The sequence below is a fragment of the Podarcis cretensis genome (assembly GCF_951804945.1).
Source record: "Podarcis cretensis genome assembly, chromosome: 5".
NCBI lineage: Eukaryota > Metazoa > Chordata > Lepidosauria > Squamata > Lacertidae > Podarcis > Podarcis cretensis.
This window is the reverse complement of record NC_137174.1, coordinates 25,642,947-25,670,842: the sequence shown is the minus strand read 5'-3', so window position 1 is coordinate 25,670,842 and position 27,896 is coordinate 25,642,947. Positions and strand designations below refer to the sequence as shown.

The following is a 27,896-nucleotide window of genomic DNA, read 5'->3' as shown; positions in this document are numbered from 1 at the left end:
AGGTGAAAGCGGCTGTGGTGATACTTCATTGGAAAGCTCTGTGCATCTTTGATAAAGTAAGTGCAGTGACCTTTGCTTTCTAGATTTAGGTAAGCACTCTGAGTGACTCAGCTGGGGCCAGAGGGCGAAACTCTTGCACTCTGATTTACCTGCTGAGCAGATGACATTTGCTTTCAAGGAAGCAGCACAGGCGCAAAAGGAAATGGAAGATCTGAGCGACAACGGCATGCTTTGTGGTATCCCTCCTATCTACAAAGGACGTGCCAGTTTCTCTTCCAGACCACATAGGGAAATGCACAGAGAACGTCCATGCTGCACTGTGGTCTATGATTGTAAGATTATTTGAACACCTGGTTCCGTGAGTTTCTCAACAGAACATGTTGTCACTCACAGTTTGGTGACAATGAAGCACTTGCGAAGACATCAGCATGTATAAACACAAGAGCTAGGAGATTTGGCAGCCAGCACAAAGTGTCCAGTTCTCTGAAACCACCATAGCAGATTGAGGAAAAGAGGAACCGACTTGCCAGCTATCCACTCACTTAGTGCCCCCAAAGCAGCTGGCTAGTAGGGGGTGCTTCAAATGGCAGATTCTGAAGTTGCCAAGTGGTATAAGGCACCAGGAGCCTTCAAACCCCTCGCCTGTATAAATAAGATGCAGCTGTGCTCAGACCACTGCCTGCACACCACCAATACTCATTTGCATCATTGAAGGATTATTTACATATCACATCTCCAATATGGCATTCAATTCAGCAACCTCTTCCTCCACAGCCTTGGCACCTTCTGGTTTTGGTGTTGAGACATAGCTTGTAATTGGGAACTTGGTTGATGAAAGGTATCGTTTTAGCCTGTTCTAACATTTTCCCAGTAGTGATGTATGGAAGTGAGAGCTGGACCATAAGAAGGCTGATCTCCAAAGAATTGATGCTTTTGAATTATGGTGGTGGAGGAGACTCTTGAGAGTCCCGTGGACTGCAAGACGATCAAACCTATCCATTCTGAAGGAAATCAGCCCTGAGTGCTCACTGGAAGGACAGATCCTGAAGCTGAGACTCCAATACTATGGCCACCTCACGAAAAGAGAAGACTCCCTGGAAAAGACCCTGATGTTGGGAAAGATTGAGGGCACAAGGAGAAGGGGACGACAGAGGACGAGATGGTTGGACAGTGTTCTCAAAGCTACGAACTTGAGTTTGACCAAACTGCGGGAGGCAGTGGAAGACAGGAGTGCCTGGCGTGCTCTGGTCCATGGGGTCATGAAGAGCCGGACACGACTAAGCGATTAAACAACAAGGAGTAGCAGTTACGGATAAGAGACATCACATTAAGTGTAGGCCATTTAAAATACGAAGGGTGCAATATTGACTCCAATATAAGTCTACTGTTAAATTCTTATTGACATTGACAAAACATCAGATTTTGGCATGGTGACTGTGCCATGCTGAAAAGCACAAATATTTTTTGAATGTGTATTGAGACTGGGACATCCTTTCCCAAAGGAGGTAATTAGCAGTGCTCCTAAAGGCTATGCTTGCTTCGACAATGCCGTACAATCAACCCCAAACAGCGGATTAAGATAACACAAGCATCTTCTTCAGTGAGATTTAAATGAGTCCAGCAGGGATCAATTGAAGTCTGACACATTCCGCTCTCGTGTACAAGGTTTCTGGCTAATGCCGTTCTAGTTAGTTTTGTTTATAAATGTCTCCAGTGGGAATTAAGACAAAGGATTGGTCCCTGCTCCTGCCTCTTGTAAGCAGCAGGTCTTCTGAGCAGGAAGGAGGAACAGAAAGGAAAGAGAAATGTCTATTGCTAAGGGAAGAGTTGAAACAATATCGTAAACCCAGTTTTACTTTGTGAAGGCAAAATACAGCAAAGGATCTTTGATCAAGCACCGTCTCGCAAATGTGCAGTGATATACTCACTTAATGTGTGACCCCAAAATTCCAGATACCCCCCAAACGGATGCCAAAGGTTAGTGCTACTTTTGTGCCATTTTGTGCTGCAAACCCCACATTTTGTGTCACCCCCCCCAAACTAATTGCCACTCAAACCAGGGTCACAAATAAAAGCCAAAAACCCAACCTTGTCCGATTGACTCCAAACCAGTGCCCAAGTGGTGCACTGATTTGGTGGCATTTCGTACCACAAACCCCACTTTCTGTGCTGCTGCCCCCAAAGGGAGCAATTAACACTCAACCTGGGGGCCGTAAGTGGGGGCTTAAGTGGGCTAAATGGGGACTTAAGTCCCCACATAGCCAGCTTAGCCTTAGTGGAGACTTAAGCTGGCTAAGTTGGCTTATTGGGCTAAGTGGGCTAAGTTGGCTAAGTGGGCCCCTTTTAGCCAACTTAAGTCTCCACTTAGCCTTGCCCTTCCCCTCTGGTAAGCACAGTGATTGTGGTGGTGGGAGGTTAGGTAAGTGCTTCTGCTCCTCCCTGCCCTCCACTACTGCCTTTCCATCTCCAGCCACTTGTCCCTTCCAAGTCTTCCTCGCCACACTGCTCTGTAGATGTTCTGCAAAAACCAAGCTTCCCAGGTCTAATTCTCCACCACACATGTCTTCTACACAAATCAAGGTTAACTCCATAAAGAACGCATTTTGCAACGTCGGCTATATAGAAGCTTGCATCCATCTTAACAATTTTGCTCCAAATGAAATATGGAATTGGGGAGCAAACACAATACTTTCTTCCACTATTTCTCCCACTTGCGAGATTTTATTCAGCAGTTTGTTGGTAACTTCACAACCGTCTAAAGCAGTGCTTGTGCTGTGATGAATGGGCTGGTTAGCTGAATGTCAGATACGCGATGCTGATTTGTGACTGGCCTGCAAGTTCTGCACAGTGATGATAATAACATTAATACTTAATTATTATTGTCCCCTATAAAGCTGTGAGGTACTGTACATTGATTAAAAAATACGATAGGCCAAGCCTGGAGGATTACAGTGTAATTAAGGTTAGGACACATCAGGGAGCAAAGAGAAGGAAGGAGAGAGAGGGAGGGAGAGAGAGAGAGAAGACAAGAAGGGTCAGTTAACAAAAGCTAGGATGAAATGATGTGTCTAAAGCATGGGGGATATTGGGGAGAGGGCTTTCCATGAACATTATAAACAGATAATTTGTTGCAGGTTATTTTGGCCATTTTTCAGAGATAAAATGTTTTGCCTCTCCATGATGCTTTGCCCTGAATTAATTTTTGTTTGCCTTTAGTTGACATTGTTTGTTCCTTACATGATCCCTGATTGGCTATGATCTCCAATCTGACCAGTTCAGAAAACATTGCCTTACTCTAACTTGGCTTCGTTTGCTCTCATTATGTCAACATGCAGCCAAATATGATGTGCTACATGGCATTGGGATAAAATCACATTTTCTATTAGCTGGAATCACACTCAGAAAAACCAAGAAGTCATAATCAGAAAATTAATGGGTTTAAAAAGCACTGCAAAATACAGAGAAACAGACAAACATTCAGTGCAGTCCTAGGACAAACAGGTGTCTGAATGTAGTAACAGAGAAGAGGAAAGCTGGGTGTCTGGTGGGACACAAAGATGAAACAGAGGGGGTCATCTCAGATTCAGCTAAAACACTGAGACCAAAATCCTGAAATGAAAGAAAGGTTTAAAACAGAGTCATTCTGCAAGGAGCACAGGGCTCTAGTGGAAACTGAGTTGGATCAAGGTTATCCACTGAGCTTCATAGCTGAGCACCTGAGATTGCATAATAATGGTGGTAGAGTCAAATGTATAAAACAACAGATAACAAATGTTGGAGATGTAAAGAAACAGAGGGCACTTATTATCATATGTGGTGGAAAAGTAAGTTGTTAAAAGGTATTGGGAAATGATATATAATGAATTTTTAAAAATGTTCAGAAAATAACCTTTGTCAAAAAGCCAGAAGCCTTCTTATTAGGTATTACAGGAGTGGATCTATCAAAAAAATATAAAGCATTGTTTATGTATGCAACATCAGCCACTCAAATACTATTAGCACAATCTTGGAAAGAAGAAGTTGTCCCCACAAAAGAAGACTGCAAAATAAATTAATGGAATATGTGGAAATGGCTAAATTAATTGGGAGAATAAGAAATCATGAAGACAATAAGTTCAAGAAGGAATGGGAAATGTTTATTGCATATATAAAAAGGCAATGTATACAAGTTAATACATGAGCAGGATTTAAAAAATGTAATATTATAAAAATGTAATATTATAGACAAGGTACAAGAATTGGAAAGAAAAACGATTAAAGCTTTTATGGACATGCATGAATTACATATAACAAAGGAACCGGAGGGTGGGGAAGTAGAGGGAAGTCAGGGGATTTTAATAATCCCATATTGTGGATTTAAAATGGATTGTATATACAGTGGTATCTCTGGTTACATACGCTTCAGGTTACAGACTCCGCTAACCCAGAAATAGTGCTTCAGGTTAAGAACTTTGCTTCAGGATGAGAACAGAAATCGTGCTCCAGTGGCACGGCAGCAGGAGGCCCCATTAGCTAAAGTGGTGCTTCAGGTTAAGAACAGTTTCAGGTTAAGTATGGACCTCCGGATAATAATAACAGAGTCTTCAGACTCGGGGGCTATGCAGAAAGCCACATGGGAAACCCAAGAGTGCTCCTGTTCTCCCACTTCATTCTATGCTGCACTATGGGTTTAAAAAAAGCATTATGCTCATTGATAAGACATTGGGGATAGGAAATTATAAGACCTTTCTACCAACGAGCTTAAGGTGGCATGAACCACCTTCTCCTTCCTAATAGGGGATGGAGTTTTTGGTCACCTCTGTGAGGTAGGTTAGGGTGAGAGATAGGGACTGGCTCAAGATCATTCTGGTGTGCTTGCTCAGGAACTGGCAGCTGTCAAGGGTGTTCCAAGCAGGCACATGGGTGTTGAGTTTTGTGGCGTCACTTGCCCTTCATGCCTTCAGTCTACACATGGCAGAGAAATATCTGCACATCTGTATTGTCAGACCTATTCCAATTTTTCTCCATTTTTAGTCTCTGCAGCTATCTTTGCATGAACTCCAAATGAATACTAATCAATCACTGTGCATGAGCACAAAATTGCTTAAATAAAAATCTCAATATTAAAATGGATATTTATATAGTTCTTTAAAAATTAGCATTTAGAAGCTATAAACAGCCATACCATTAAACACCCTTGACTGGTTCAAAGGATTTAAAACCATGTCTTTAAATTGCTGTATAACGTTAATTTGACAGTCTACATGATTTCTGCACTTTAAAAAAATCCCCAGTTCATTGCCAATGTACCCCAAACTCTGGGTGTCTGAATTATGTGCATAATAAGTATGACTTGACTAATCATTTTTCTTTGTTCTCTATTCCTCTTGTGGACTACAGTCTCAGAACAGAGAACACTTGGGCCTCTATTGATAGATGTAACCAAAATTGCCCCCAAGCTACACACTTGCTTCTTCAGAAGGCATGCAATCCCATACAGAATATCCAATTCGCCAATTCGCCAATTCGCCAATTTGCCAATTCGCCAAACATGGGAACCACCCACCCAAATGGCCTCCACCACTCTGCCATGACTTTCTCCATCAAGAAGAGGGTATTCACAACTGGGTGATAGTTATTCAAAGATACTCTCTCATTCAGTCCTCATCTCTAAGAAAAAAGAGTTTGGATTTGATATCCCGCTTTCTCACTACCCGAAGGAGTCTCAAAGCGGCTAACATTCTCCTTTCCCTTCCTCCCCCACAACAAACACTCTGTGAGGTGAGTGGGGCTGAGAGACTTCAGAGAAGTGTGACTAGCCCAAGGTCACCCAGCAGCTGCATGTGGAGGAGCGGAGACGTGAACCCAGTTCTCCAGATTACGAGTCTACCGCTCTTAACCACTACACCACACTGGCTCTCCCAGGAAAACCAGGGGGTTCCTGTCAGTGGACCCCTGGATATGACCTTGGCTTTCAGCAGATGCCCAACCTCACCAGTTCTTGATGCTGGTCTTGTCCACAGTGCTACTAATTAATTCAAGAATCATCTGTATTTAATATTAATTACACTGCATGGCTATTAATTTGCATTGTGCAGTAATACTCTAGAGCAGCCCTCTGTAGGCCGTTGCCAGAGCACGCTTATTCTCCTTGACTTTACTGGAATCCAAGGACTTTGCTCTGTAAATGTCCAATAGTTTCTCTGACATCTGCAGGGCTCTGGCTTGTTATTTACACTTAATGAATACACATGAGCCAAGCATCATGAGGCCTGATTGTGAGCTTCTTGTGTTTTTTCTGGAGATGGCCAGAGTTATGAAAGGGAAAGCTGGAACTGTTTCTTGCATTATTAAATGATAGGACCTTTGGCCTCACACATCTGCTTAGGTAACCACTAGAGGGGTTCAGAACCATTTGGCAATGGTCCCCCAATGAGAAGGAATCCCCTGTGATTATTGACTGAATAGATTTTCTCATTTAAAACTGGCAAATTTCAGATTGCTCTGAATATGCATGGGAAAGTCCTAATGGCAAATACACAAGCACAGAGCCAGGCCACCTTTAAGAATACCTAAAGTTCAAAGATCCCATTTTAGGAATAAATTCACTCACAAGACAGATAGATATCTACCTGTAACCATAAAAATGTAAGAATGTCATCACTCTGCAGTTCACTTGGCTGCTGACAAACAAGGAGGAGGGAATTGAAGAAAGAGGCAGCCAAGGGGAACAGCTGAGACTGGTGAGTGAGCAGACAGGTGGAGACTGACTATAGAGGCAGGTGGACAGAGAGCTGAAGCTTGTGAGTGAGCAGGCAGGTGAGTAAGACTGGTGAGAGAGTGGGTAACCCCGGCCACTGAGTGGAGCATTGGTGGGATATGAGGAAAAAGGGAGCTGAGGTGAGCAGTAAGGAGGAAGGGGAATTGGGCAAGGTATAAGAGGAAGAAGGTGATTGGACAGGGGGTGGGGTTTGGCAGATGACAGGTAGGTGGGTTGATGAGTGAAGCAGGGGCAACAGCCCCTAGTGTATTTATAAAGTGGTTCATAAAAACATATCGACGTGGAGGTTTTCCATACCTCAGCCTTATAGGTATGAACACTATGTTATATTCCAATAGTGAAGAGATAATAGATTGGAAAGTGTTGAGGAGATTCGTTAACATCTGTAGGCCTGCTGCAGGATTCACTGAAAGTGAAACTTCAAATAATGTACCATTTTATGCACAATATTTATGGTTGTTTTCTCATAATAAATAGCAATTTCAGCCATGCAGATCAGGGACATTTGCCTGCTTGGGCTCAAGGAAAGGTTAGTGGGGGAAGGATCTGCCCCTTTGTCCATTTATTTGTTACAAAAATCACTCTCTCCCATGAAGGTAATGACCTTGGCACTCTTGGTGTAATATATTTCACTGGGCTGTTGTGAAAAGAAGCAAGGAAGGGCATTTGTAGGAGAACAAAAAAGTAAAACAGTGTGTTCCAAACAAATATAGATGGTGTGTTTGTGTGTGTGTGTTGTGTATAATTCTACCTTGCCCTCTCTAAAAAGATCCCCTATCCATAGATCTTCAGAGATGAAGAAGCAATGTCCTAAGTTAAGCCCTCCATTTTTTCCTTCCTCTCAGATCCGCTACCATTTGAAAGGCTCAGCAATAAAAGTGATGTCAACATATGCAATCCTGATTGGGCCAAAAACTCCCATAAAGACATATGAAGAGCCCTGCTGGATCAAATGATTGGCCTACCTAGTCCAGCGTCCTGTTCCCCACAGTAGATAGCCAAATGACTCTGGGAAAGCCACAAGAAGAATATAGGTGCCTTAGCCCTCTCTTGTTGCTGTTCCCCAACAACTGGTGTTCAGTGGCAGGGTTTTTATTTTTATTTTGGAGGTAGTATATAGACACCATGACTAGTAACCTTATACTTCATGAATCTGTACATCATGCAGAAATGTTTACCCAGCTTAAACTCTGAAGAATAGTTGACCCCAAATAGGTTATGCGATAAGTCATGCTGAATGAGCTATTTGGGCCGATGAAAGGTGGCTCATAAGGTAAGAATGTTTTAGAATTCTGGGTAATAGAGGGTGCTGATTGGCAAATGATGAGGTGGTGAGTATTCCAATATTAAGTCAATTTTCTCCGTGGCTTCTGAATTCCTTCTGAAGGACTTATTAGGTAATCAACCCGGCAGGAGACTTCATTGCTGCTTACAAGATCCATTTATGCACATATCCTCCAGCTGTTGAGCTTGTCTTGCGTCCGCTGTGCTTGAAACAGGTTTCTGCTTTAGCGATACCAGCTCAGCAGTTGGTGCAAGTCAAAGGAAAGCCACTCAGTGGCAGCTGCGAAGGGCGACCCAACAGCCCAGAACTAACCTGCTATGAGCTGCAGAGTCCAGTGATCCAGAAAAGTGCTGTCATTTCAAGAATAAATGCAGAGTCTGGGGACCCTGAGCAGAGGCACTGCCTGCTTTTCCTTATGGGGGCAAACAATGTTATAGCATCATAGAGGTTTCTTCATATGTAATAGATGCACTTGCCCCGCTGTGGGAACAAAGCAGGGAAACTTTCCTATTTGTCCTTAGACAACTTTGTCACAATTTAAGTCTGACTCTGAATTTTCAAAGGCATCTCATTTAAGTCTCTAGCAGATGCAAGATGGGAGCTGAGGCAAATGTGAGCATCATCACAAAGGGTGTCTATATAGCCTCCAATTACACCATAGGAAGAAACCACAGATTTGGTGATGGAAATTGTACCTCATTTAAAGCCAATGTGACCCACTGCTATTCACATTCACCCTGGTGATAGGTTGATTCCCTCTTCTTCCAAGCAGCAGCATGTTCTGGAAGAAGCTTTGTGGGATGCATTGTGAAAAGAGAGGCCTATGGAACTCTTCGTGACATCTGTTTACAGTACTCATAAATATATCACTTGTCATGCTTTCAACATCAAGTGATTATCTTGCCATCAAATGATTATTATTTGGAACCAATCAGGCTTGATAGGAAAATGCAACTTCTCATTTGGAACGAATCAAGCTTGATATAACAGTGCAATATGAGTCTGTATGAGTCATTTGCAGCAGAGTCACTACCTAATCAATCATGTGATAATAGGGATGCTTGAGCATTTTGCTCCTTTGCTAATTCTGATATGAACTGAGCTGATCCACACTTCCTGGGTTAATGTACACAGTGCTTTTTTCTGGCAGAATGCAGGGGTACGCACACCCCTAAACCTTTTGTGAAACTAAGTTGGGCCTAAGAGGGGCATTATTTCAATTTGAGTAGGAAAATGAGAGTACCCCTAAACATTATTATTATTTTTAGGAAAAAATCACTGAATGTACAAATTGGAACCTGTTTATCCACCCACTTTTGAACTTCCTAAATGTGCATACACAGTTGCGCACACATTGAACATGCAGAAACAGGTGGCTGCCTATACTTTTGAAAACAACAGCAACACAACAATGAAATTTCCCCAAGGCTGTTTCTTATCAGTCACATTCAAAACTTAGCATTTCTCCCAGTCCATAAAATTTCAAAATGCCCTTTCAATACAAAGTCTGATCCTGGTTGTCACAATCACAGAAGTACTAAAACCTCAAACACTGTATTGTAATGTATTTTTTTGCTTATGCTGATGTTCTTAAATGTGTTGTATGTGATTTGTGCTGTATTTGTGATGTTCTCTTATGTTCTATCATGTTGTTGCTATTTATTGTTTGTAAGCCACTTTGGGATTCATTTGAATGAAAAGCAACACAGAAATAGAATAAATCAAAACCAAACTTTACGATAAGAGAGTCTTTTCATAATGAAGTCTGTGCCAGTGGCAGCCTCACTTTCTCCTTACTCCTGTTAATATAAATTAAGAATAGGAACCAAATGCACATAAAACTATATATATCTATTCGCTTTGAAGAAGCTCTAAGCTTTCAGGTATGCCAGCAGGATTTCCTGGGCCCAGTACACTAAGAACATAAGAAGAGCCTTGTGTTCAGCTCCGAGGGCCTTCTGATGGGTCCCTCACTGCAAGAAGTTAAGCTATAGGGTAGCAGGCAGAGGGCCTTCTTGGTAGTGGCGCCCACCCTGTGGAATGCCCTCCCATCAGATGTCAAGGAAATAAACACTATCTGACTTTTAGAAGACATCTGAAGGCAGCCCTGTTTAGGGAAGTTTTTAATGTTTGATGTATTATCGCTTATTCTTATTCTGTTGGGAGACACCCAGAGTGGCTGGGGATATGCAGCCAGATGGGCAGGGTATAAATAAAAAACTGTTGCTGTTGTTGTTGTTGTTGTTGTTGTTGTTGTTGTTGTATAAGTGGATGGATCCCCCTGCATCATCGTCACCCCTTCCCTCAGTCTGTAAGCAAGCACTGCTGCTTCTGTACATATTAAGTTATCCTAGCCTATCTCAAGGGCTGTTGCAAAGGTTGAGAAAAGCAGGGAGGAGAGGGAAATGCAGGCAACCGTGAGCTCCTGGGAGGAAAAGCAAGGTAGTAAAATATATTCCCATTTACAGATCACGTGAAGAAAAATAGAAATGCGCAAAGCCAAAAAAGCAGCCCTCCCTTGCTTAATCATCAGTGTTTTGTAGTCCTGATATTTACAGCAAAATCACACCCACCCACCCCCCACAAAACCCCCACAACAATCTGGAATGATCTCCTCCTGGAGTTGCATTTGCCTCCTTCGTTGCTGGGATTTATATGTCAGCTAAAGACGTTTCTGTTTGCTCAGGACTTTTTCAGTCTGATATGGTAATGTTTGCCCTGATCAGCAGTGTGTGGATTTGTATTTTTAATGACTGTTACTTTATGAATATTTCAGTTTTGCATTTGTTTTAATCACCGATGCAATTGGGGTTTTTTTATCCTTTGTTATACATTGGGCTGGACTTCTTTTTTGTGGAAGGGCAATTCATAAATGCAGTAAACAACAACAACAATTAATATCACCATTTAAATGTGGAACTAATTGGGTAACTATGGGTCACTTGTTGCTACCAGGTCTAACCTACCTCACTTGTTTGTCGTCAGGATAAAATTGAAGTCCCCTATATGCACATAGGGAGTCACCTCTTGTGCTGTCCCCCGTCCCCAATTTAATCAGACTATTTGTCAATATGGAGCAGAAATGTCTGTGTTGGCTGCAGCTCTCCAGCGTTTCAGTTCATTCCCACGCTTATTACCTGAAATCCTTTGGAACAATCCAGATGCATTTTGTGATAGTGCAAATCATGTATTCTTCCAGTGAGCTACGGTACCTCTTTAGTCTTCTGGAAGAAATCTGAGACAATACAGGCGACAACCAATTTACACGTGTCCGATTGGTGTGTGATTGTGCACAAGCACATGTCTTCAAACTCAGAAATGACCCTAAAATGTCGCTAAGATGTCACTGGAGTGGTGCCGGAGGCCTACTGCTAACTTGGCAAATGCAGAAGCCTGAATGGTTATATTTTGAACCCCATTCTTTTGCCCCACTCTAGATGGCTACAAGCTTGCCTGTTTACCTACTTCATTAAATCCCCATATCAACATGATTCCTGGAACCCCCTGGGTTTGCAAAAAGTTTGCTGACGCTGAAGTGACTTCAGCTGTTGTCTCCAGTCCTAGTTAACATAGCCACGCTACTGATTTATAAACTAATTCCGCAAGCGGACTGCCTCCTGGGTCACTGCTGGTATTCATTCTGAACGTGTTCCAGCTTTGAAATATTTAGACAGCTGTCCAGAATGGGTACATTTCTTGGCCTCTAAATGTTAACTGTGCACGACTGCCAAGGAAATCTCACCTGTGGCAAACGTATCCCAAAGCCAAAGTTGCACATTTATAGGAGAAGATGGAGCCATTATTCACGCTTATGAGGGGATTTTTGCCCAACTCAGGTCTGAAAATCTAAATCTGTTGTGGAATGATTCGTGCTTGCATGTTCGGTGCCTTATGACTGAAGCATCAGATGGTGACTTGCATGTGTGAATGAGCCACTGCATATCACACACCACAGAGAGAACATTTAGATAATATCTGACAGAAGCAAGCCAGTTCAACTGGATGTCACCATCAACTAGTTCCTTTCTTATTATGTATACAATAATTTGCACCCAGTTCTGTATATTCCGTTCCCAATTCCTGTTGTGTTTGATGTCCCCTCTGTCCCCCTTGGCTCAACCCCATTCCTCTCTCCCTTTACACCTTACCCAACCTACCCACGCCTCCCCTTACACCTCAGCAGCTCTACCCCACCACCAACCACCACACTCCCTTTAACCTTGCCATCCTTATAGCTTGTCCAGACCACATCTCCCCAGCAACTGTCCTGCTCTGCTGCAACTTTTCTCTTCATCAGTCTCCAGTGCTGCTGAAATTGAAGCATTGGTTTGAGGTGGGCAGTAGAAGCAGAACAGGCCAGTTGCTGAGGAGCTGGCCTAGCCTGGCCTGGCTGTTCCTCTGCAGCTCACTTGGGCCGCCTGCTACTTGCCTGCTTGGACAATCTACCTGCTGTTCTGTTGTCATATTGCAGTGACATAGCCACCAATCAGTAGCCACACAGACTGCAGCGTGATGACATTCTTACATTTTATTATATAGTTATCCTGTGAACTGCCCTGTGATCTTGTGATGATGTGCGGTATAGTAACCTAATAAAAAAAATAGTAAATAAAATGAACAACCTCACTAAGAACATGAAGCAGAACTATTCCCTTAGTTCTGCTGAAAGACAATTTCCATCCTTCAGGTGTCACCTAGCAGCAATCATTCTATCTGCAACATAGGGAGACATGGCAAGCACTGCCTACTTCACTAGCTTCTCATCCTTCTGAACTAAACCACAATTTACTTTACTCTGTGCTGAATTATGACCCTTTGGTCCATTTTTTAAAACAGCTGTAGTTCTTTATTCCCTACCCGGTTTGGGGAATTTGTGTGAAAAATGTCATCCTGACATAGCTTTGAATCATTGTGGCTGCCAGCAGACATGGCGTTGACATGGAGTCTGCAGTTAGTTGAAGCACCCCAATTTGACAGTTGTGCAGAATGGAATTTGCACAATAACCTGACGACTTTCAGTTGCTTTGTTTGAAAGGATTTGCACTGGCCCTAAGAAAGAACCTAACTTAGCTGAGAAGGGTGCAATATTCAGGTCTGCGGGATGTTCCGTAGAAAGCAGTCAGAAGTAAACTGAAAATCCAGGAGTATGAAAATGTGCTAGTATTATTGAACAGGATATCTTCCAATTAGACTAAGACATTGTGAAGTTTGAATCAATTCTTCAAGTTGGCAGAACGACCCCACACTATCTGCATGCTTTATTTTGGAATTCAAAACTTGTTAAACGGGAGCACTTTCCTTTCAGAAAGAACATATGCTATGTCCTCATGGAGTCCAATTACTGTACATGCTGGAGAGGATGCCAAACCCAAGGTCTTTTTGGCAAAGCCATGCTGCATACAGTCAGCATTTATCTCATTTAATCCCAGCAGGTGCTCAAATTGCCTTAAAGAGTGGCAGACTGCAAGTTATCACACTACACATGCAGCCTTCAGACTCCCTCAAATATTATTGACCTCTGGCCAGTGTAACTTTTCAAGTTTGTTTCCATGGACTGTATAGCTGTTGCTGCTCCATGTATAAACATGTAGGCTTGGTTCAGATATCGTCCCACCTCCAGTGATATCCTGTGTATGGTAGTCCCCAGGGTGCCAGGCTAAACATGGATTATTCGAAGATCTGGTCCTGGTCATTACCATGCAAAGGATATTACTGCAAGGAGTAATGCTAAAAGTAAATTCTAGAGGTGCCACTGAGTTTTGCCAGTTGTCTTTTTTATTCTGCATTCATTAAAAAAAAATCCATAACAACATAACATGAGGCAATACATAATTATACAAAAGAACTTTAAAATAACCAGAACAATACAGTGCACAGCAGTTTACTACATGTTGGGAAAATTTATGAGCACACTAAATGCATCCATTTAGCAATGACCATGAGGGACTGATTAGCCAGGGAGATGTCTTGGTAATAAATCTAACCAGCAGGTGGGGGAATTCGGGAGAAATGGTGGTTTTATTACAGCTCTCTGACTGGTCACACAATGCAAGAAGGGGTCCCATGCAAACTTATCCCAGTGTGGCGTAGTGGTTAAGAGTGGTAGTCTCATAATCTAGGGAACCAGGTTCGCGTCTCCGCTCCTCCACATGCAGCTACTGGGTGACCTTGGGCCAGTCACACTTCTCTGAAGTCTCTCAGCCCCACTCACCTCACAGAGTGTTTGTTGTGGGGGAGGAAGGGAAAGGAGATTGTTAGCTGCTTTGAGACTCCTTAAAAAGGGAGTGAAAGGCGGGATATCAAATCCAAACTCTTCTTCATCATCATCTCTCTCGTTTTAGCTCCTAATTACCTTATGCTTTTCCACAAGTTTTTCAGCTATGGCAAAATTGATTGATTGGTTTATTACGGCCATTGGCCCATATCTAAAAGCAATACATCAAAATTTATCCATAAACAATACAATTTAAACAGTTCCAAGTTAAAACACCCCTATAAAACCAATTTTACTTCAATTAAGTAAACTATACACAATAAGCTCCCTCTATGTCAACCGCAATTCAAATCCCTCAGATTTTGGGGGATATGCGTCTTAGTTCTGGCACTTATTGATGACTATGGCAAAAGCTTAGGCTTTGGACCACCATCCCAGTTATGAGAACTGTGTGGAACACTTCCCTTGATGGGCTATCTTGAGTTGGGCAACAGCTCTCAAGCACAAGATTAAGTCCTTGTGCAATAGGCCTTTCAGGTTTTCCAGAAACATCAAGCGAAAGGCTAGCCCATTTATTGTGCATTCCTCATGATTTGTGCTCACGATGCTATCAGGGCTGTTATACATGATTGCACATTCAACACCATTTGCACCTGTAAAAGTTCCAGGGCAGTTATATTTCTTTGGCTGCAATTGGTGAATGTCCCATAGCTTCTTGTTGAAACTCCATAACTTTTTATACAATGTTTCTGTTCTTTTCTTACTCCTGCTTTTAATGTGCTAAAGTGCAAGAATGCCGTGGCAATGTGCCAAAATGTATCCAAACGTTTGTGACATAGTCATTCTGACATCCTGTGAATGCTGGATATCAGTATTCTTTGGCAAGGGGGTTGTGTGGAAAGGAGTGTAGTAGTAATAATAATAATAATAATAATAATAATAATAATACAGTGGTACCTCGGGTTACATACGCTTCAGGTTACATACACTTCAGGTTACAGACTCCGCTAACCCAGAAATATTACCTCAGGTTAAGAACTTTGCTTCAGGATGAGAACAGAAATCATGCAGCAGCGGTGCAGCGGCAGCAGGAGGGCCCATTAGCTAAAGTGGTGCTTCAGGTTAAGAACAGCTTCAGGTTAAGAACAGACCTCCAGAACAAATTAAGTTCTTCGACATCAGTATTAGGTTTCTTAGAACAAATCCAAAACCGTGTTGGAAGGATGACTAACGTTTATAGGCCCCAACGCAAAATTTACTGAAATATATTATTGCTTATAGCATGCCAAGAGCCCAAGTCAGAGAGTTGCACAAATGCTGTTCACCTGCATATGTGTGCACAGCTCTCACAGTGTCAATAACTTGCTCCAGAACAAATTAAGTTCTTAACCCGAGGTACCACTGTAATAATACTACCCTCGCCCATCTGACTGGGCTGCCCCAGCCACTCTGCATGACTTCCAACAAATATAAAGCATAATAAAACTCTGCTGGTATGTCACATTCACTTACTTCCTGTTTATGCCAAATAATGGTGCTCCTTTTGTTGTTGTTGTTGTTCTTTATTAACATAAAAGCAATGGCACACAAAAAATATCACCAAAGATACAAAACATAGAAGTAGTGCAGGGGAAACTCAGGCTTTTTCTGGACATCCCTTTTTTATTATTAAAGATTTCTTGGTTTACAAAAGTATGTGCAATGTCTCTTTTCTCAAGTTACGTTTTCTATAGGTCAATTTCATTTGTTGAGACATTAGGGTTATATTAGGAAGAAAAGGGGAGTCATGGTGGGTGGAGGTGAGGTCAGGTGGCAAAGTTTCTATTTTACTCAATGTATGTGTGGGGTTTTGTGTCAAAAGGACCATTAAGAGAAAAACTAACAGTGTAAGGATACGTTTGGGACTTTGAATAGACATTAACAAACTTAGATTGCCTTACCTTAATACTAACCATGAGAGTCAGAGACCTCACGGTACCAGCAAGCTGCATCTAGGCACAACCAGCTGTTGCAACCCAGGATCTTCATCAAAAGCAGGGGGCATCAGACAAAAGTCAGAAAGAATTTTTATACAGAAAGGCCAGGATGCAGAAGGCTAGATATTGCTTAGCCAGTCAGGGCCAGATATTGCTTAGCCAATCAGGGCCTAGTGGCATACTTCCCAACACTAGTGGGTGTACATGCTGGTTGACCATGTAGCTACTCATGTCTTTAGAGCACAGAGTGACACCAGCATCACTTCTCCAGTGTGGAGCTACCTTTTACAGCCACCAAGCATGTGGTAGAACAGAAGTGAAGTGGCTATTGAGCCCAGTGCTGTCACTACCCACCTCAACAAGAGGAAAAGTGATTGTGCCACATGCTGTTGCAGCTGCCAGACTCAGTGGGAGAGGCATATATGGTGTACGGAGAAGAGACAGAGACTGGCCATTTTGACCTCCTGCTAATTCTGCCTCCCAGAAAAGAACCCAGCTATTGGGAGGTCATGTTGATATTGCCTGCCAGAAGACTTACTGTCTACCTGAAGCAGATTAAACACTGTCTCCCCTGCCAACTCATGGTCAATGAAGCTGCATGAAAGAATTGCCCTCTGTACATCAGACCAGCTTTTTTATTATTATTATTATTTAACCCAAACCTTTCTCACTCATTCTTCCATCTTCTTATGCCCTCCAGATTCTCCTGGTTCTGTCTATGCTAAGTCCCTTTGGTTCCCATTACTCATTTCTCTGCTAATTGGGGAGCAACTGAAGAGTCAGACAACACCATTTGAGGATGAAAATCCCAAGAGAGCCAGCTTGAGCTCTTGAGAAGAGTTAAAGCTAGTCCTATAAAGAACAATGTAAAAATAAAACTAAACCAGAATCATTTGATTAAAAATCTAAAACTAAACCAAACCCAAAATGCTACCTTCTTCCATTAACAACTCTATAATCTATTATGGCTCCAAAATAACAATTAAAGATATATATTAAGGAGAGTTTGACTGGTTCAAAGAGGGACAAAAAAATCAGAATTGACCCATATAGATAGACAGCTGACTACATTGCTTGAATCTGTCCAACTCTTATAAAAATGAAGAATTGAGAGACAGAATTTTAGGAGTAGTAAAGTTCAGCTGTTCCTGAAAGGCGAATGGAATACATATGAGATAGGCTTGTGGTTGTTGCCTTTCCTGCCCTGCTCAGAGATAAAATGACCACCCCGGAATGGGTGTGCTGGTTTCCCTCGCTGAATGCAGGCCTGGACATTTTCCTTTTGCATTCTGGGAAACTCCAAGCTCAAACCTAATTCCTTTGGGCACTATCCTTCCTCAAGTTATATCTTGTGACAAGTTGCTCTGTGTCTTCTTCAGTGAAGGCCAGGGCTTATAAGGCAAGCACAAGCCCTTTGGGAATACATTTATTTATGTGGGTCACAAGACGTTCTGTATATTTTTTGATGCAAAAAAAGGAGCATGTAGCCCTAAGACAGTTTTAGTGATGGTGAAAGGGAGTCTGAATGACAGGCCTGGAAGGAGAAGTCAGTAATTCATTGACTGCACAGGCACTCCTTGGGGAGCTGATGTGTAAGCTTCCACTCTTCCATTTCAACCCCTCTTGCTGAAAAGGGAAAGTCTAATTTTGTGACAGTCTGCAAGCCTAGCAGTAGCCCACTAACGCACACTTATAAGAGGAAAAGCTCTCAAAATAAGACAAAAAAAATTGCTTTGTTTGATGAGGCCAGTGGTTCATCCGGTCCTGCAATGTGTTTCCAACAAGCAGCCAGCCAAATGCCTTTAGAAATGGAGAAGTCTCATACAGATATGTCAGCTTGGATTTTCACAGCTGCCACTAAAATATCACCAAATTAAATTTGTGGGACCCTTCTCATATAAAATCCCTTAGGGGTTTCAGATGCAACCAGGAATGGCTTCATGAGACCATAACGTTCATACAGGGTGAGGCCTATGTCATCAAGCAATGTTGGCGATCAAGGTTCTTTCTAAGGAGAAGCACTTGGGCTATTATGATGGAAATCAAAAAAGTTTTTCATTAAGGCAGGGCTGAGATATCCGTCCCGGCTTTGTTTGCAACAGTTTGGCGGGGGGCAGGGAGCACCCCAGAATGGGAATAACACAATGTCATCACAGAATGTCAGTCTCAGAAACAGAGGTATAGCTAGCCGCTCAGGTGCCTGGTGTGGCGTGTGCGTCCTGCAGCCGGAGGCGGAGTGAACCGCCCATGGGGGCGGGGTGAGACAAGGCAGGGCACGCTGTGTGGAGCCTCTCCACAACCTCCCCCTCAGCTGTAGGGCGGCTGAGGCGGTGGACAGACACAAGCCCCACACTGCTTGAAAAAGCAGCACGGAGCTTGCAGGCAGTCCGCCCGCCACCTCCCCCTCAGGAGAGAAGCATAGCTCAGGCAAGCTGCAGGCCCCACGGTGTGGCGCCCAGTGCTCCCCCCCCACCTCACCTAGCTACCAGTGGCATAGGAAGGGGTGGGTGGTGGGTGTGGGAGTTATTTTTTCCACAAAAAAGTGTTGTGAGACCAATTTTTTTATTTATTTTAAAAACACATATTTTTGCCATTTTGTCACCCCCCTCAGTGATGGTACCCGGGGCGGCCCACACCCACCGCACGCCCCTTTCTATGCCACTGCTCAGGAACAGGTTACCATAATTATCCAAGTATTGGAATTTTTAAGTCTAAAAACGGATGTGAAAGCTCTCATCACATCATAACTTTAAATATTGCTCCACCACCTGAAAATCCTATGACTTTTGTCCAGTGCATTTTTGAAGAAGAAGAAGAAGAAGAAGAAGAAGAAGAAGAAGAAGAAGAAGAAGAAGAAAAAGAAAGGAGCTGGTACTCACCATGAAGTTGTTACAGTAAATGCCACATGTTTAACTTTTTTTTGGGGGGGGGAGGTGCCAGTACTCCACTGCATACCCCCAGAACAAAGTACTGCTTTTGTTCCCCTGAAAGGGCCTAAATTTTCAAAACAAAAAACAACCCCTCCCTTGAAACCCACCTTTGTGTAGGACAAAGATTCAGTAAAAAACAAAAAAAGGAACAGGGACTTTGATTTATCTTAGTTTTGAGGAATTTTCTCAGGGCTCTTTCGAGCATGACTACTACCTTTGTATTTATCCCAAGCTTCTCTTTTCAAAGGCACTGTGAACACGGAAGGCTATTTTAGCTGTTTCAGCCAACAGCTGTTGTAAGATCCATCTTCCATGAATTTGTCCAGTTCTTTTGAAAAGACTTCTAAGCTTTTAGCCATTGGTGCAATCCTATGGTACTGAATCCTGCGAGTTAATTTTGCATGAAAGCAGGACAAACTTGATGTGTGCTAATGTCCCATAGCCTCATTATTTTTTACAACTGTATCTTGCTGTTTTTGCCAGAACCTCATAATTATAAACAATTAAAACCACATATCATGTGTTGGAACCCATGATCCAAGAAGACTGTGTGCTCCCTAGCCTTTTAAAAAATTATAGTGTATGTATTCCTGAGCTTTCTCATCTGAAAAATTCAGTCACTCACAATGGGTGAGCTAGTCATTACCACAATTATTGTTAAAATATGCAACATGAATATATTCCTTCCTCCAAAATTCTCTAGAGGACAGCAATGAGAGGGAGGAAAGTCAATATATCATATTTTCCATGACTTGTTTAACAATATCTTAGTGGAACCCTGTTATGCTTTAAATGGCATGCTGGGCTCACATGGTGTTCTTAAATGTGATTTTCTATCTTGTTCTTGCTCAGTGTGATTGAGTTGCAGATTAATTAAATAAGGAAGATGTGCATTTAAACCATAGTATGAAAAGATTAATTGCCCCAGATCTTAAATAGCTGTCCAAATTTGAAAAATTACACTGCCATTTTCACAAAACACAGTCGTACCTTGGATCCCGAACACCTTGCAAGTCAAACGTTTTGGCAAACCCAGAAGTGAGTGTTCCAGTTTGCAAACATTATTTGGGAACCTGAACATCCGATGGGGCAGCCAATCAGAAGCCAAGCTTTGGTTTCCAAATGTTTTGGAAGTCGAGCAGACTTCCGGAATGGATTCTGTTCGACTTCCAAGGTACAACCTCTCTGTCTATTTGCATGGAAATTTACAATAATCATTAAAAAAAATAGGTCTGATCTAGATGTATTTACCTTGTGGCTTTCCTGAGTATTAAAATATTGAGCTCATCCACATGTCTGCTTGCCACACCACTTGCCCCCGAGAAAACCCACTTTTTATCAATGAATTGGAGCAAATGTCAACTGGATTTTCTGTGTATTGACGTCTGTTCCAATTCAGTGTTCAAGAGTGAGTTTTCCTGGGCAAATGGAAAACCACTCAGACCCCATGCCTAGAAAGCACAGACAAGCAGAAAACCACTCAGACCTATTCTTTCTAGGTATTGTGTCCGCAAGTGAATTGTGGATAAGCCTGTACTTCCTTTTTTGTGCAGTTTTTGACACTCATTGCAAACACATTCACACAGCTCTCCTCCTCCTTTGCTCACATAGCGCGCCATTTTTAAAGTAGTTGCCATGTGTACAAATGGACACCCAGGTCTAGCTGTTCAACACCCTGTCTAGGCATACCACTCTATCCTAACAATGGTCCACACCAGGGACCAGTGTCTTTTTTCGGGCGGACAGCTTCAGCATAATAGAGCATGCATGAGTCCATCTTTTGGCAAGCAGACTCAGTACAAGGGTACAATGGCCAGTTCCTCTCCTTCAGCTGGACAGCATCAGCAGGAGGTCACAAAAGCCAATCTCTTTTCTTCAGCTGGGCAGCAAGAGAGAGAAGAGATGAGTTGGGAGGCAGAAATCCCATCAATCCAGGGGCTTCTGCTTACAATGAGGACTCCAGGGTGACCTGGCACCAAAAGCAGCAAAGGTTATGGATACTGGCAAGCCAGCAACCACCAAAACTTTCCATCTGATTGCTATTTAGTTTTAGTCAATGAAAATGAAAACATTTTAACTAAAATCAAATGCACGCATATGCTGCAAATCATGTGTGATGTGCAACCTAGGGCTTTGCAAATTTTCATGTAGAATCTGCTTCATGTGCAGATTATTTCCTGCATTCTAGCTGCCTTGCCCCACCCTCCAGCCCTGGGCGCTTTCAGAAGAGAACTGCTCCAGATGAAGAACTGAGGAGAAAGAAACTTTCTGCTGGCCACCAGGCAATGGCTTTTCCACCTGCCTTGCCCCCCCCCCCCAACTACAGCCCTGGGAGCCTTTCCCAGACCGTGATTCTGAGAATAGCAGAAGCAGCTGGGAAGATATATATATATATCAAATAATTTTATAAGTTGTGTGCCCTTGTTTCTAAATTTGATCCTTTTACATGGTTTTGTATGTTCTGTGGTGTTTTATGCATTGTGATTTGCTGTTATTTTTAACTGATGACTGATTAGTAATTCTTTGTCGTAATAAGTGTAAACTGCTTAATTATTATTTGCAGACGTTTAATTTTACTGTTTACTATTAGATTCTAATGGATTATTGAATATTGCTTTATTTGATATATGTTGTTTATTTTAAAGTTACTGTGATTTTTTTATATTGGATCAGATGGTTACTATTAATATTTGATGTTTTATTGTGTTTTTGTATGTGCTGGAAGCTGCCCAGAGTGGCAGCCCAGCCAGATGGGCAGGGTATGAATGAATGAATGAATCAATGAATGAATGATAGGAGACTTACAATCATGTGCAATATTGTTGTTGTTGTTTTAAGGATACAAATTCTTCCAAAGGGGACAATCCAGCAGGAGTAGCCTCTGATGTCTTCTTTGCTTGTTTCCCCTGCTTCCCTACATATAATAATTGTGTGCTATAAGCACTATACAGTGGTATCTTGGTTCTCGAACTTAATCCATTCTGGGAGTCCATTCAACTCCCCAAACCATTCAAAAACCAAGGCGTGGCTTCCGATTGGCTGCAGGAGCTTCCTCAACTCAATTGGAAGCCGCAGAAGCCACATCGGACATTCCGTTTCTGAAAAACGTTCACAAACCGGAACACTCACTTCTAGGTGAAAAGAGAGGGGGGTTGGCAGCACCATGTCAGTTCCATTACTTAGTCGAGGGCTTCAGCTATTCAGAAAAGCAAAGGGTGAAAATGTGCATCTTAAACCCTGCAGGTTTAACTTGTAGCCTCTCCCACTGTGCTGGGATTCAGATCTTGAACTGCCAAGCCCACTTAAAATGCAACTAATTCAGCTGCAGCCACAGCCAGAATTGCTTTCCATTCCTTTGCTGTCTCTGTGATCCCTGTGGTTTGCTCCTTCCCCCGCTCCCAAAGGTTATGTCTTGAGTCAAACTGATAGGCTCCCACTTTATTAAGATGATTCTTGTTTAAAATCCCTATTGTGGTCTACAAGCACAGTTATGCAAAAGCCTGTAATGCAAACTGCAGAAACATATATATTCCATTAAGTTTGGCTCCTTGCAGTGCTCATCTTCAGGAACACTCTAAGGCTTTGGGGTGTTTTATTCCCCCTGTAAAGAGACACAGCTGATATGGTAATACTTGCCCACTTTGTCCCCATAGTTTATGAGATTTTATTAAATACTGAAGTTGGCAAGGGCTGATTTCTCTGGGCCCCTTTCATTTCCCAAAGCCTGCTCTCCCTAAAATGAGACCCCGTGTTGCGGTGGGGTCTGCTGAGTCACCCCTCTGTTGCCAGGAAGGGTGGCTAAGATGACCCTGGCACTTGATTGGATGGCTGTGTTGCTGGGTGAATTTAATTGTTTCAATTTGGTGGGAGGGATCGAACCTTTTAAGTTCCAGGCACGCAGCTTGGTGCTTTCTCTTTCGCTGCGTGAACCAGATCACCCGCCCTGAGTTTTGAGGGTTTGCTTGACCTTGGGCCTGGTAGGAATTTTGTCCATCTGGCTGATTGGCTGGGCCATTCCGTTAAAGGAATCCAGGGGCTTGCCACAATTTCGTCCGAATCCCTGGAGAGGGGCTAGGGCCGGCAAGCCCCGGGAAGCATGCGGGTGAGCGCTGAGGGCCTGTGACTCAGCTCCATTGCTCCCCAATATTGTTTTCCCGTACTGGCTTCCGAGGGAGTTTGGATGTCAGTTCTGTCCCCAGGCGGGGGGGGGGGGGACAGATAGTCTTAACCAATGCCTAAGCAACCACTCACATATATGTATTTTAATAAAGTTGTGGCCAAAATTATGCCAAAAACCTTAAACAAAAAATTATGTGTGAGTTGTGAGCTATTTGAGGGGTGGCTTGGGGACCTCGACACACAAAGTACTGAAATTAACAAGGTTTCTTTTGTTACGAAAGGTTCCCCTTATTATCGCATATAAGTACTTTATTGTTTATCCTACTTCGACATCAGTATTAGGTTTCTTAGAACAAATCCAAAACCGTGTTGGAAGGATGACAAACGTTTATAGGCCCCAACGCAAAATTTTCTGAAATATTATTGCTTATAGCATGCCAAGAGCCCAAGTCAGAGAGCTGCACAAATGCTGTTCACCTGCATATGTGTGCACAGCTCTCACAGTGTCAATAACTTGCTCCAGAGGAAGACTGTTTTATTCAGTTCTGCCTATTGGGAGTTGGCTGTCTTGCGACACTTCAGCCTTCATGGAGACAATTACAGACAACAAACACACAAGGAGCCAACCAGATGAAGTACAAAAGAATCAAGGTTTAATAACAAAGAGACATTCTCCAGAGAGAGATTGAGGAAAGTAAAACATAGTTGGAAACGGGAGGTATTTGCATTGCTTTATTTCCTCGGGAATCTATATCTATACAATTCCACTCTACGCAAACATATATCTATCTGTTTAGCAATAGGCACAGACCTCTCTGTGTCTTCCTCGGCTTGTATGAGATATGAGATCCTCCCTTGGAGGATACAAAGAGTTGTGTACAAATCTCGATTTGCTAATGTTCCTGTGTGTTCTCTTTAACACAGCAAGTGAACCAGCTGTTTTCAACCAATTTTGCTGAATTGTCTGGATCCCAAGGAGTCTAGTTTTGAAAGCCTTTTATACTGCAAGAGTAGAGCAGTACATGTGGAACCTGCAACAAAATATTGCAATGAGGAGCACTCCTGTTCTTGGTACCACTTAGCTAGGCATGCCCTTTTCCAGGATGCTCCATTCCCCTCCCCTCAGTCTTCTGTTTCCCCTCCAGTACTCAGCCAGCAATCCATAGATGCTGAGGGACCCTGTCCTCACTTGGCTGTTTTTAACAGTCCCCCCCTTTTTTCTACTTCTACAAATACTGGGGTTTTCCCTAAGCTGGATGGCACTTGTGCATGGGTAATGCTGTTTCACTATCTAAGAATTGAGATAATATCCAGCATTCAGTTTTCAACAACAGCCAGCCATCTTTGTTAGCTACACAAATAAGTTGAGCAGATGATGACCTGCTGCTCCTCTTACTTCTCCTTAGCATCTGCGATACACAGGTACACTCTCTGAATCTTTAAATGGATAATTCAACTCAACTATCATAGCTACTGTAATAGGCACTGGTGACTCTATCCTCCAATAGGTTGTCTTAATTCTTAATGAATGAATGAATGAATTAAACCACAGTCAATCACCACATCTGAATTCCAAATTGTATGTTTTCTAGTAGCGCCATCTTAGAATTGTGCTAATATTTTGCTTCTCTTTATGCCGCTCCTACCTTTGTGGTGAATAGGCTTCCAGATGCTAGACCTACAGGACAGAAAGTAATGGGGAGGAACTAATTTAATTTGAGCAGTGATGACCATTGAATGAAGTTGTTCTGACTGAACCTTGATTCTCCAGGTAGTGTCAAAACAGGAAGTTTTGTTGTGATTTCAAACCTGTCATAAACCCAAATTGCTGTGACAATGTCTGAAGTCTAGAAGGGATGTTGCTATGTATTTATCTCCATTTCAGTACAACTACCCTGACACAGAAAAAACATTTCAGAAAGATATGCCTTAAACACATGGACACAGATGAGCTGCGTGAATCTTGTTTTTACTACTTATTTCTCTGTTCTTCTATGATTGTGACTATGACTGAAACATTATTTTACAATATTGGACTTGCTTTGATCCATGCTCTACTGGGTCTTCACAAGCCATGACTGAGATCTACTTAGGTGTGTCTGAAGCCATCCTTAGAAAAGGTGTTTTGCCATCTCTTGAAAATATCTCAGGCACTTGCCTAATTGGCTTTGGATGTTTTCTTTAGGTGAAATCTGGTGACAACCTGTGTAGAACCACCACCCTGAGACGTTTTGATATTTATCTTGAGCAGACTCAGAAATCAGGTAAGTGGGGAGAGCTAAAAATGAAACCCACCCCCTGAATGATGCAAATCCCATTTCAAGCTTCCCAAACTCACATTGGGGCTTACACCCTGCAGAGCTATTACTCACAGTTCCATGCAACTCAGGAGAGGTCCCAACTGGACTTATCATTTACAGCTGAAGATCATGGAGGGTAGCAGTCCTCCATGACCTCCTGGCTACAACTGGCAGACAGCTCTGCATGACTAAGGAGAGGCCTCATGGAGAACCCAGCTGCTTCACTCAATGTAGCAATTCATAACTTGTGCATTGCCTGTCACCATCAGCCCAAAACATCCCCTCACTTTTTCTGCTTTCTGTCTGCTCAAAGCCACATATGTTAGGACACAGCTTGCTCCTCACCCTTCTCCACAAATTCCAGACATCTCCCTCCCCCCATTCAGCCTTTTCACTTTTCACTGACTGACCTTGTTGCTGCCTCATTGCTCGCCATCTTGTTAAGCAGCAGTGATATAAACAAACAAAGGTCAGATGCAGATGCACCAGCGAAGCCAATATAGTGCTCGTTGGTGTGTTTGCACCATAGCAACCTGGCCAACACATTGCCTCCTCCAGCAGCAGCAGTGTGGCCAACCTGAGGTCAGGTGATTGGCAGCAACGCACTCTAACAATGCTAGATTCATGGTGCTTCAGATCTTTGGCTGTTTTGACTTTCTCAGAGGAAGAGTGGAGTAAACATACTAGGGTTGCCACCTCATCACTTTTTGGGCATCCCAAAGCACCCTCTAATCTCTAATCCTATTTTAGGGAAGGCTATTGACCACAACACTACCTTAATCAAAGCTCGTTCCTGTTTGGTGACTATCTAGGTGCATCAACATTACAACTTTTAAATCAAATTGACACTTTCTTCTTCTTCTACAGGCATAACTTTTCAGGAAGAGCCTTGTCTAACTGTGGCTTGTTGCAAATGTCTTGTTTTGGAATCCTAATCCATTTAAAGAATGCCATCTGAATAGAATTGAAACTGGTTTAAAGGTATATGGTAGAAGTGCCATTCGAATCTGCACTGGACAGGAAGTTATATGTTTGACTCAGCAAGTAAGTGTGTGTGTGTGCGCGCATTTGTGAGTGTGATTTTTATAGTGGTGAACAAATTTTGTGCCTAGTAGTGCTTACCCTTTAATCAGCACGACTCTATCAATGAGCCATGATTTGTTCTCTGTGTGAAAGCTCCGACATGATGGCAGCACTACACTGCGTTGTAGAGTAGCAGACAGGTGTATCTGTGGTGCGGCTTTGATGGGTTTATGCAAATCTGTAGCTACCCACCTGCCACAAAACATGCAAAGTGCAAGGCAGGAATCTGAGCCTGCAACTTTTGAGAACAAGATTTATGAAGTCCCGCAGTCCTGCATCTGTTTATCATCTCGTTTGTCCCAAAGAGCTGTAGGAAATTATTCGATCTCCAACTTCTTATAATTATGGTGTATGAAAGCAAAATTAGCATCCAGCTCCTACTACGAGGGAACACAATAAATCTGTCCTCATCTTTCTGTCTGAATAAAATAAATGTATGTTTGATTCTGCCTTTCGCTCGCACTTAAGCTTGTAAAAGACCCTGAATCTAGGGAGAACAATGATGTAGAAAGGCACAATGATGAATACAAATTCAATGGGAGTTCCTTTGTATTATATATTTTCTAAACTGTGAGCCAACTGGGCATCAGCTTGTTAGCTTTTACTTTCTGCAAAGCAGCTCTGAAATTTCATGTGCTACGGTAATGATTAATAATAATCATCCTGTCATCATTCTATTTTTTTTCTCCTTCTGTGGGGTGCAGATTGTTTGAACCTTATTATTATTTATCTTTCAGTTCTTGAGTTCCCAGATAGCCTGCTCATGGAGCTGCTTGTTTTTTTTTACTGCATGTTGCTATGGTTACCCCATGCCATTAGAGAAGGGAGTGCTTATTTCTTATCAGTACAACTTTGGGAGAAGTCAAATTTGGTATATATCCTGAATGAAATATATTAAGCGAGAGACAATTGAGGCTGTGAGTTGTTGGCTTCTGGCTTGGCAACATGAATAATAGCTGCTCACTGGATAATTAGAAATATTGGCTGCCTGGATTCACCCTTCAGATTTGTATTTGAAAATATGACATTAACCACTAATCTGCATTGCAAATAAATACACACACACACACCACAAAACCTCATGCTGGAATCCATTTAACTTGAGTGGGAATTTGCTGGTATACTTTAGAATATACTTTAGAGTATTTGGTGTCAAGCTGCCACTTTGAAATTTGAATACAATCATACCTTAGATATTGAACGCCTTGGTACTTGGACGGTTGACTTCT

General features: G+C 42.4%; 1 protein-coding gene across 2 annotated transcripts in view; it reads left to right on the top strand.

Moving 5' to 3' along the window:
* The window catches only part of LOC307215938 (uncharacterized protein), a 31,044-nt gene extending 3,963 nt beyond the window's left edge, over positions 1-27,081 (top strand). The window contains exons 3-4 of one of the 2 annotated variants that reach the window (XM_079975782.1): positions 25,470-25,548; positions 26,452-27,081. In XM_079975782.1, the coding sequence (XP_079831908.1) occupies positions 25,470-25,548; positions 26,452-26,519 (147 nt within the window). In that variant the 3' untranslated portion in view covers positions 26,520-27,081. Of the gene's footprint in view, positions 1-83; positions 976-25,469; positions 25,549-26,451 lie in introns of those variants that run through there. The other variant, XR_013838746.1, reaches the window with a different exon arrangement.
* Positions 27,082-27,896: the final 815 nt, after the last annotated feature.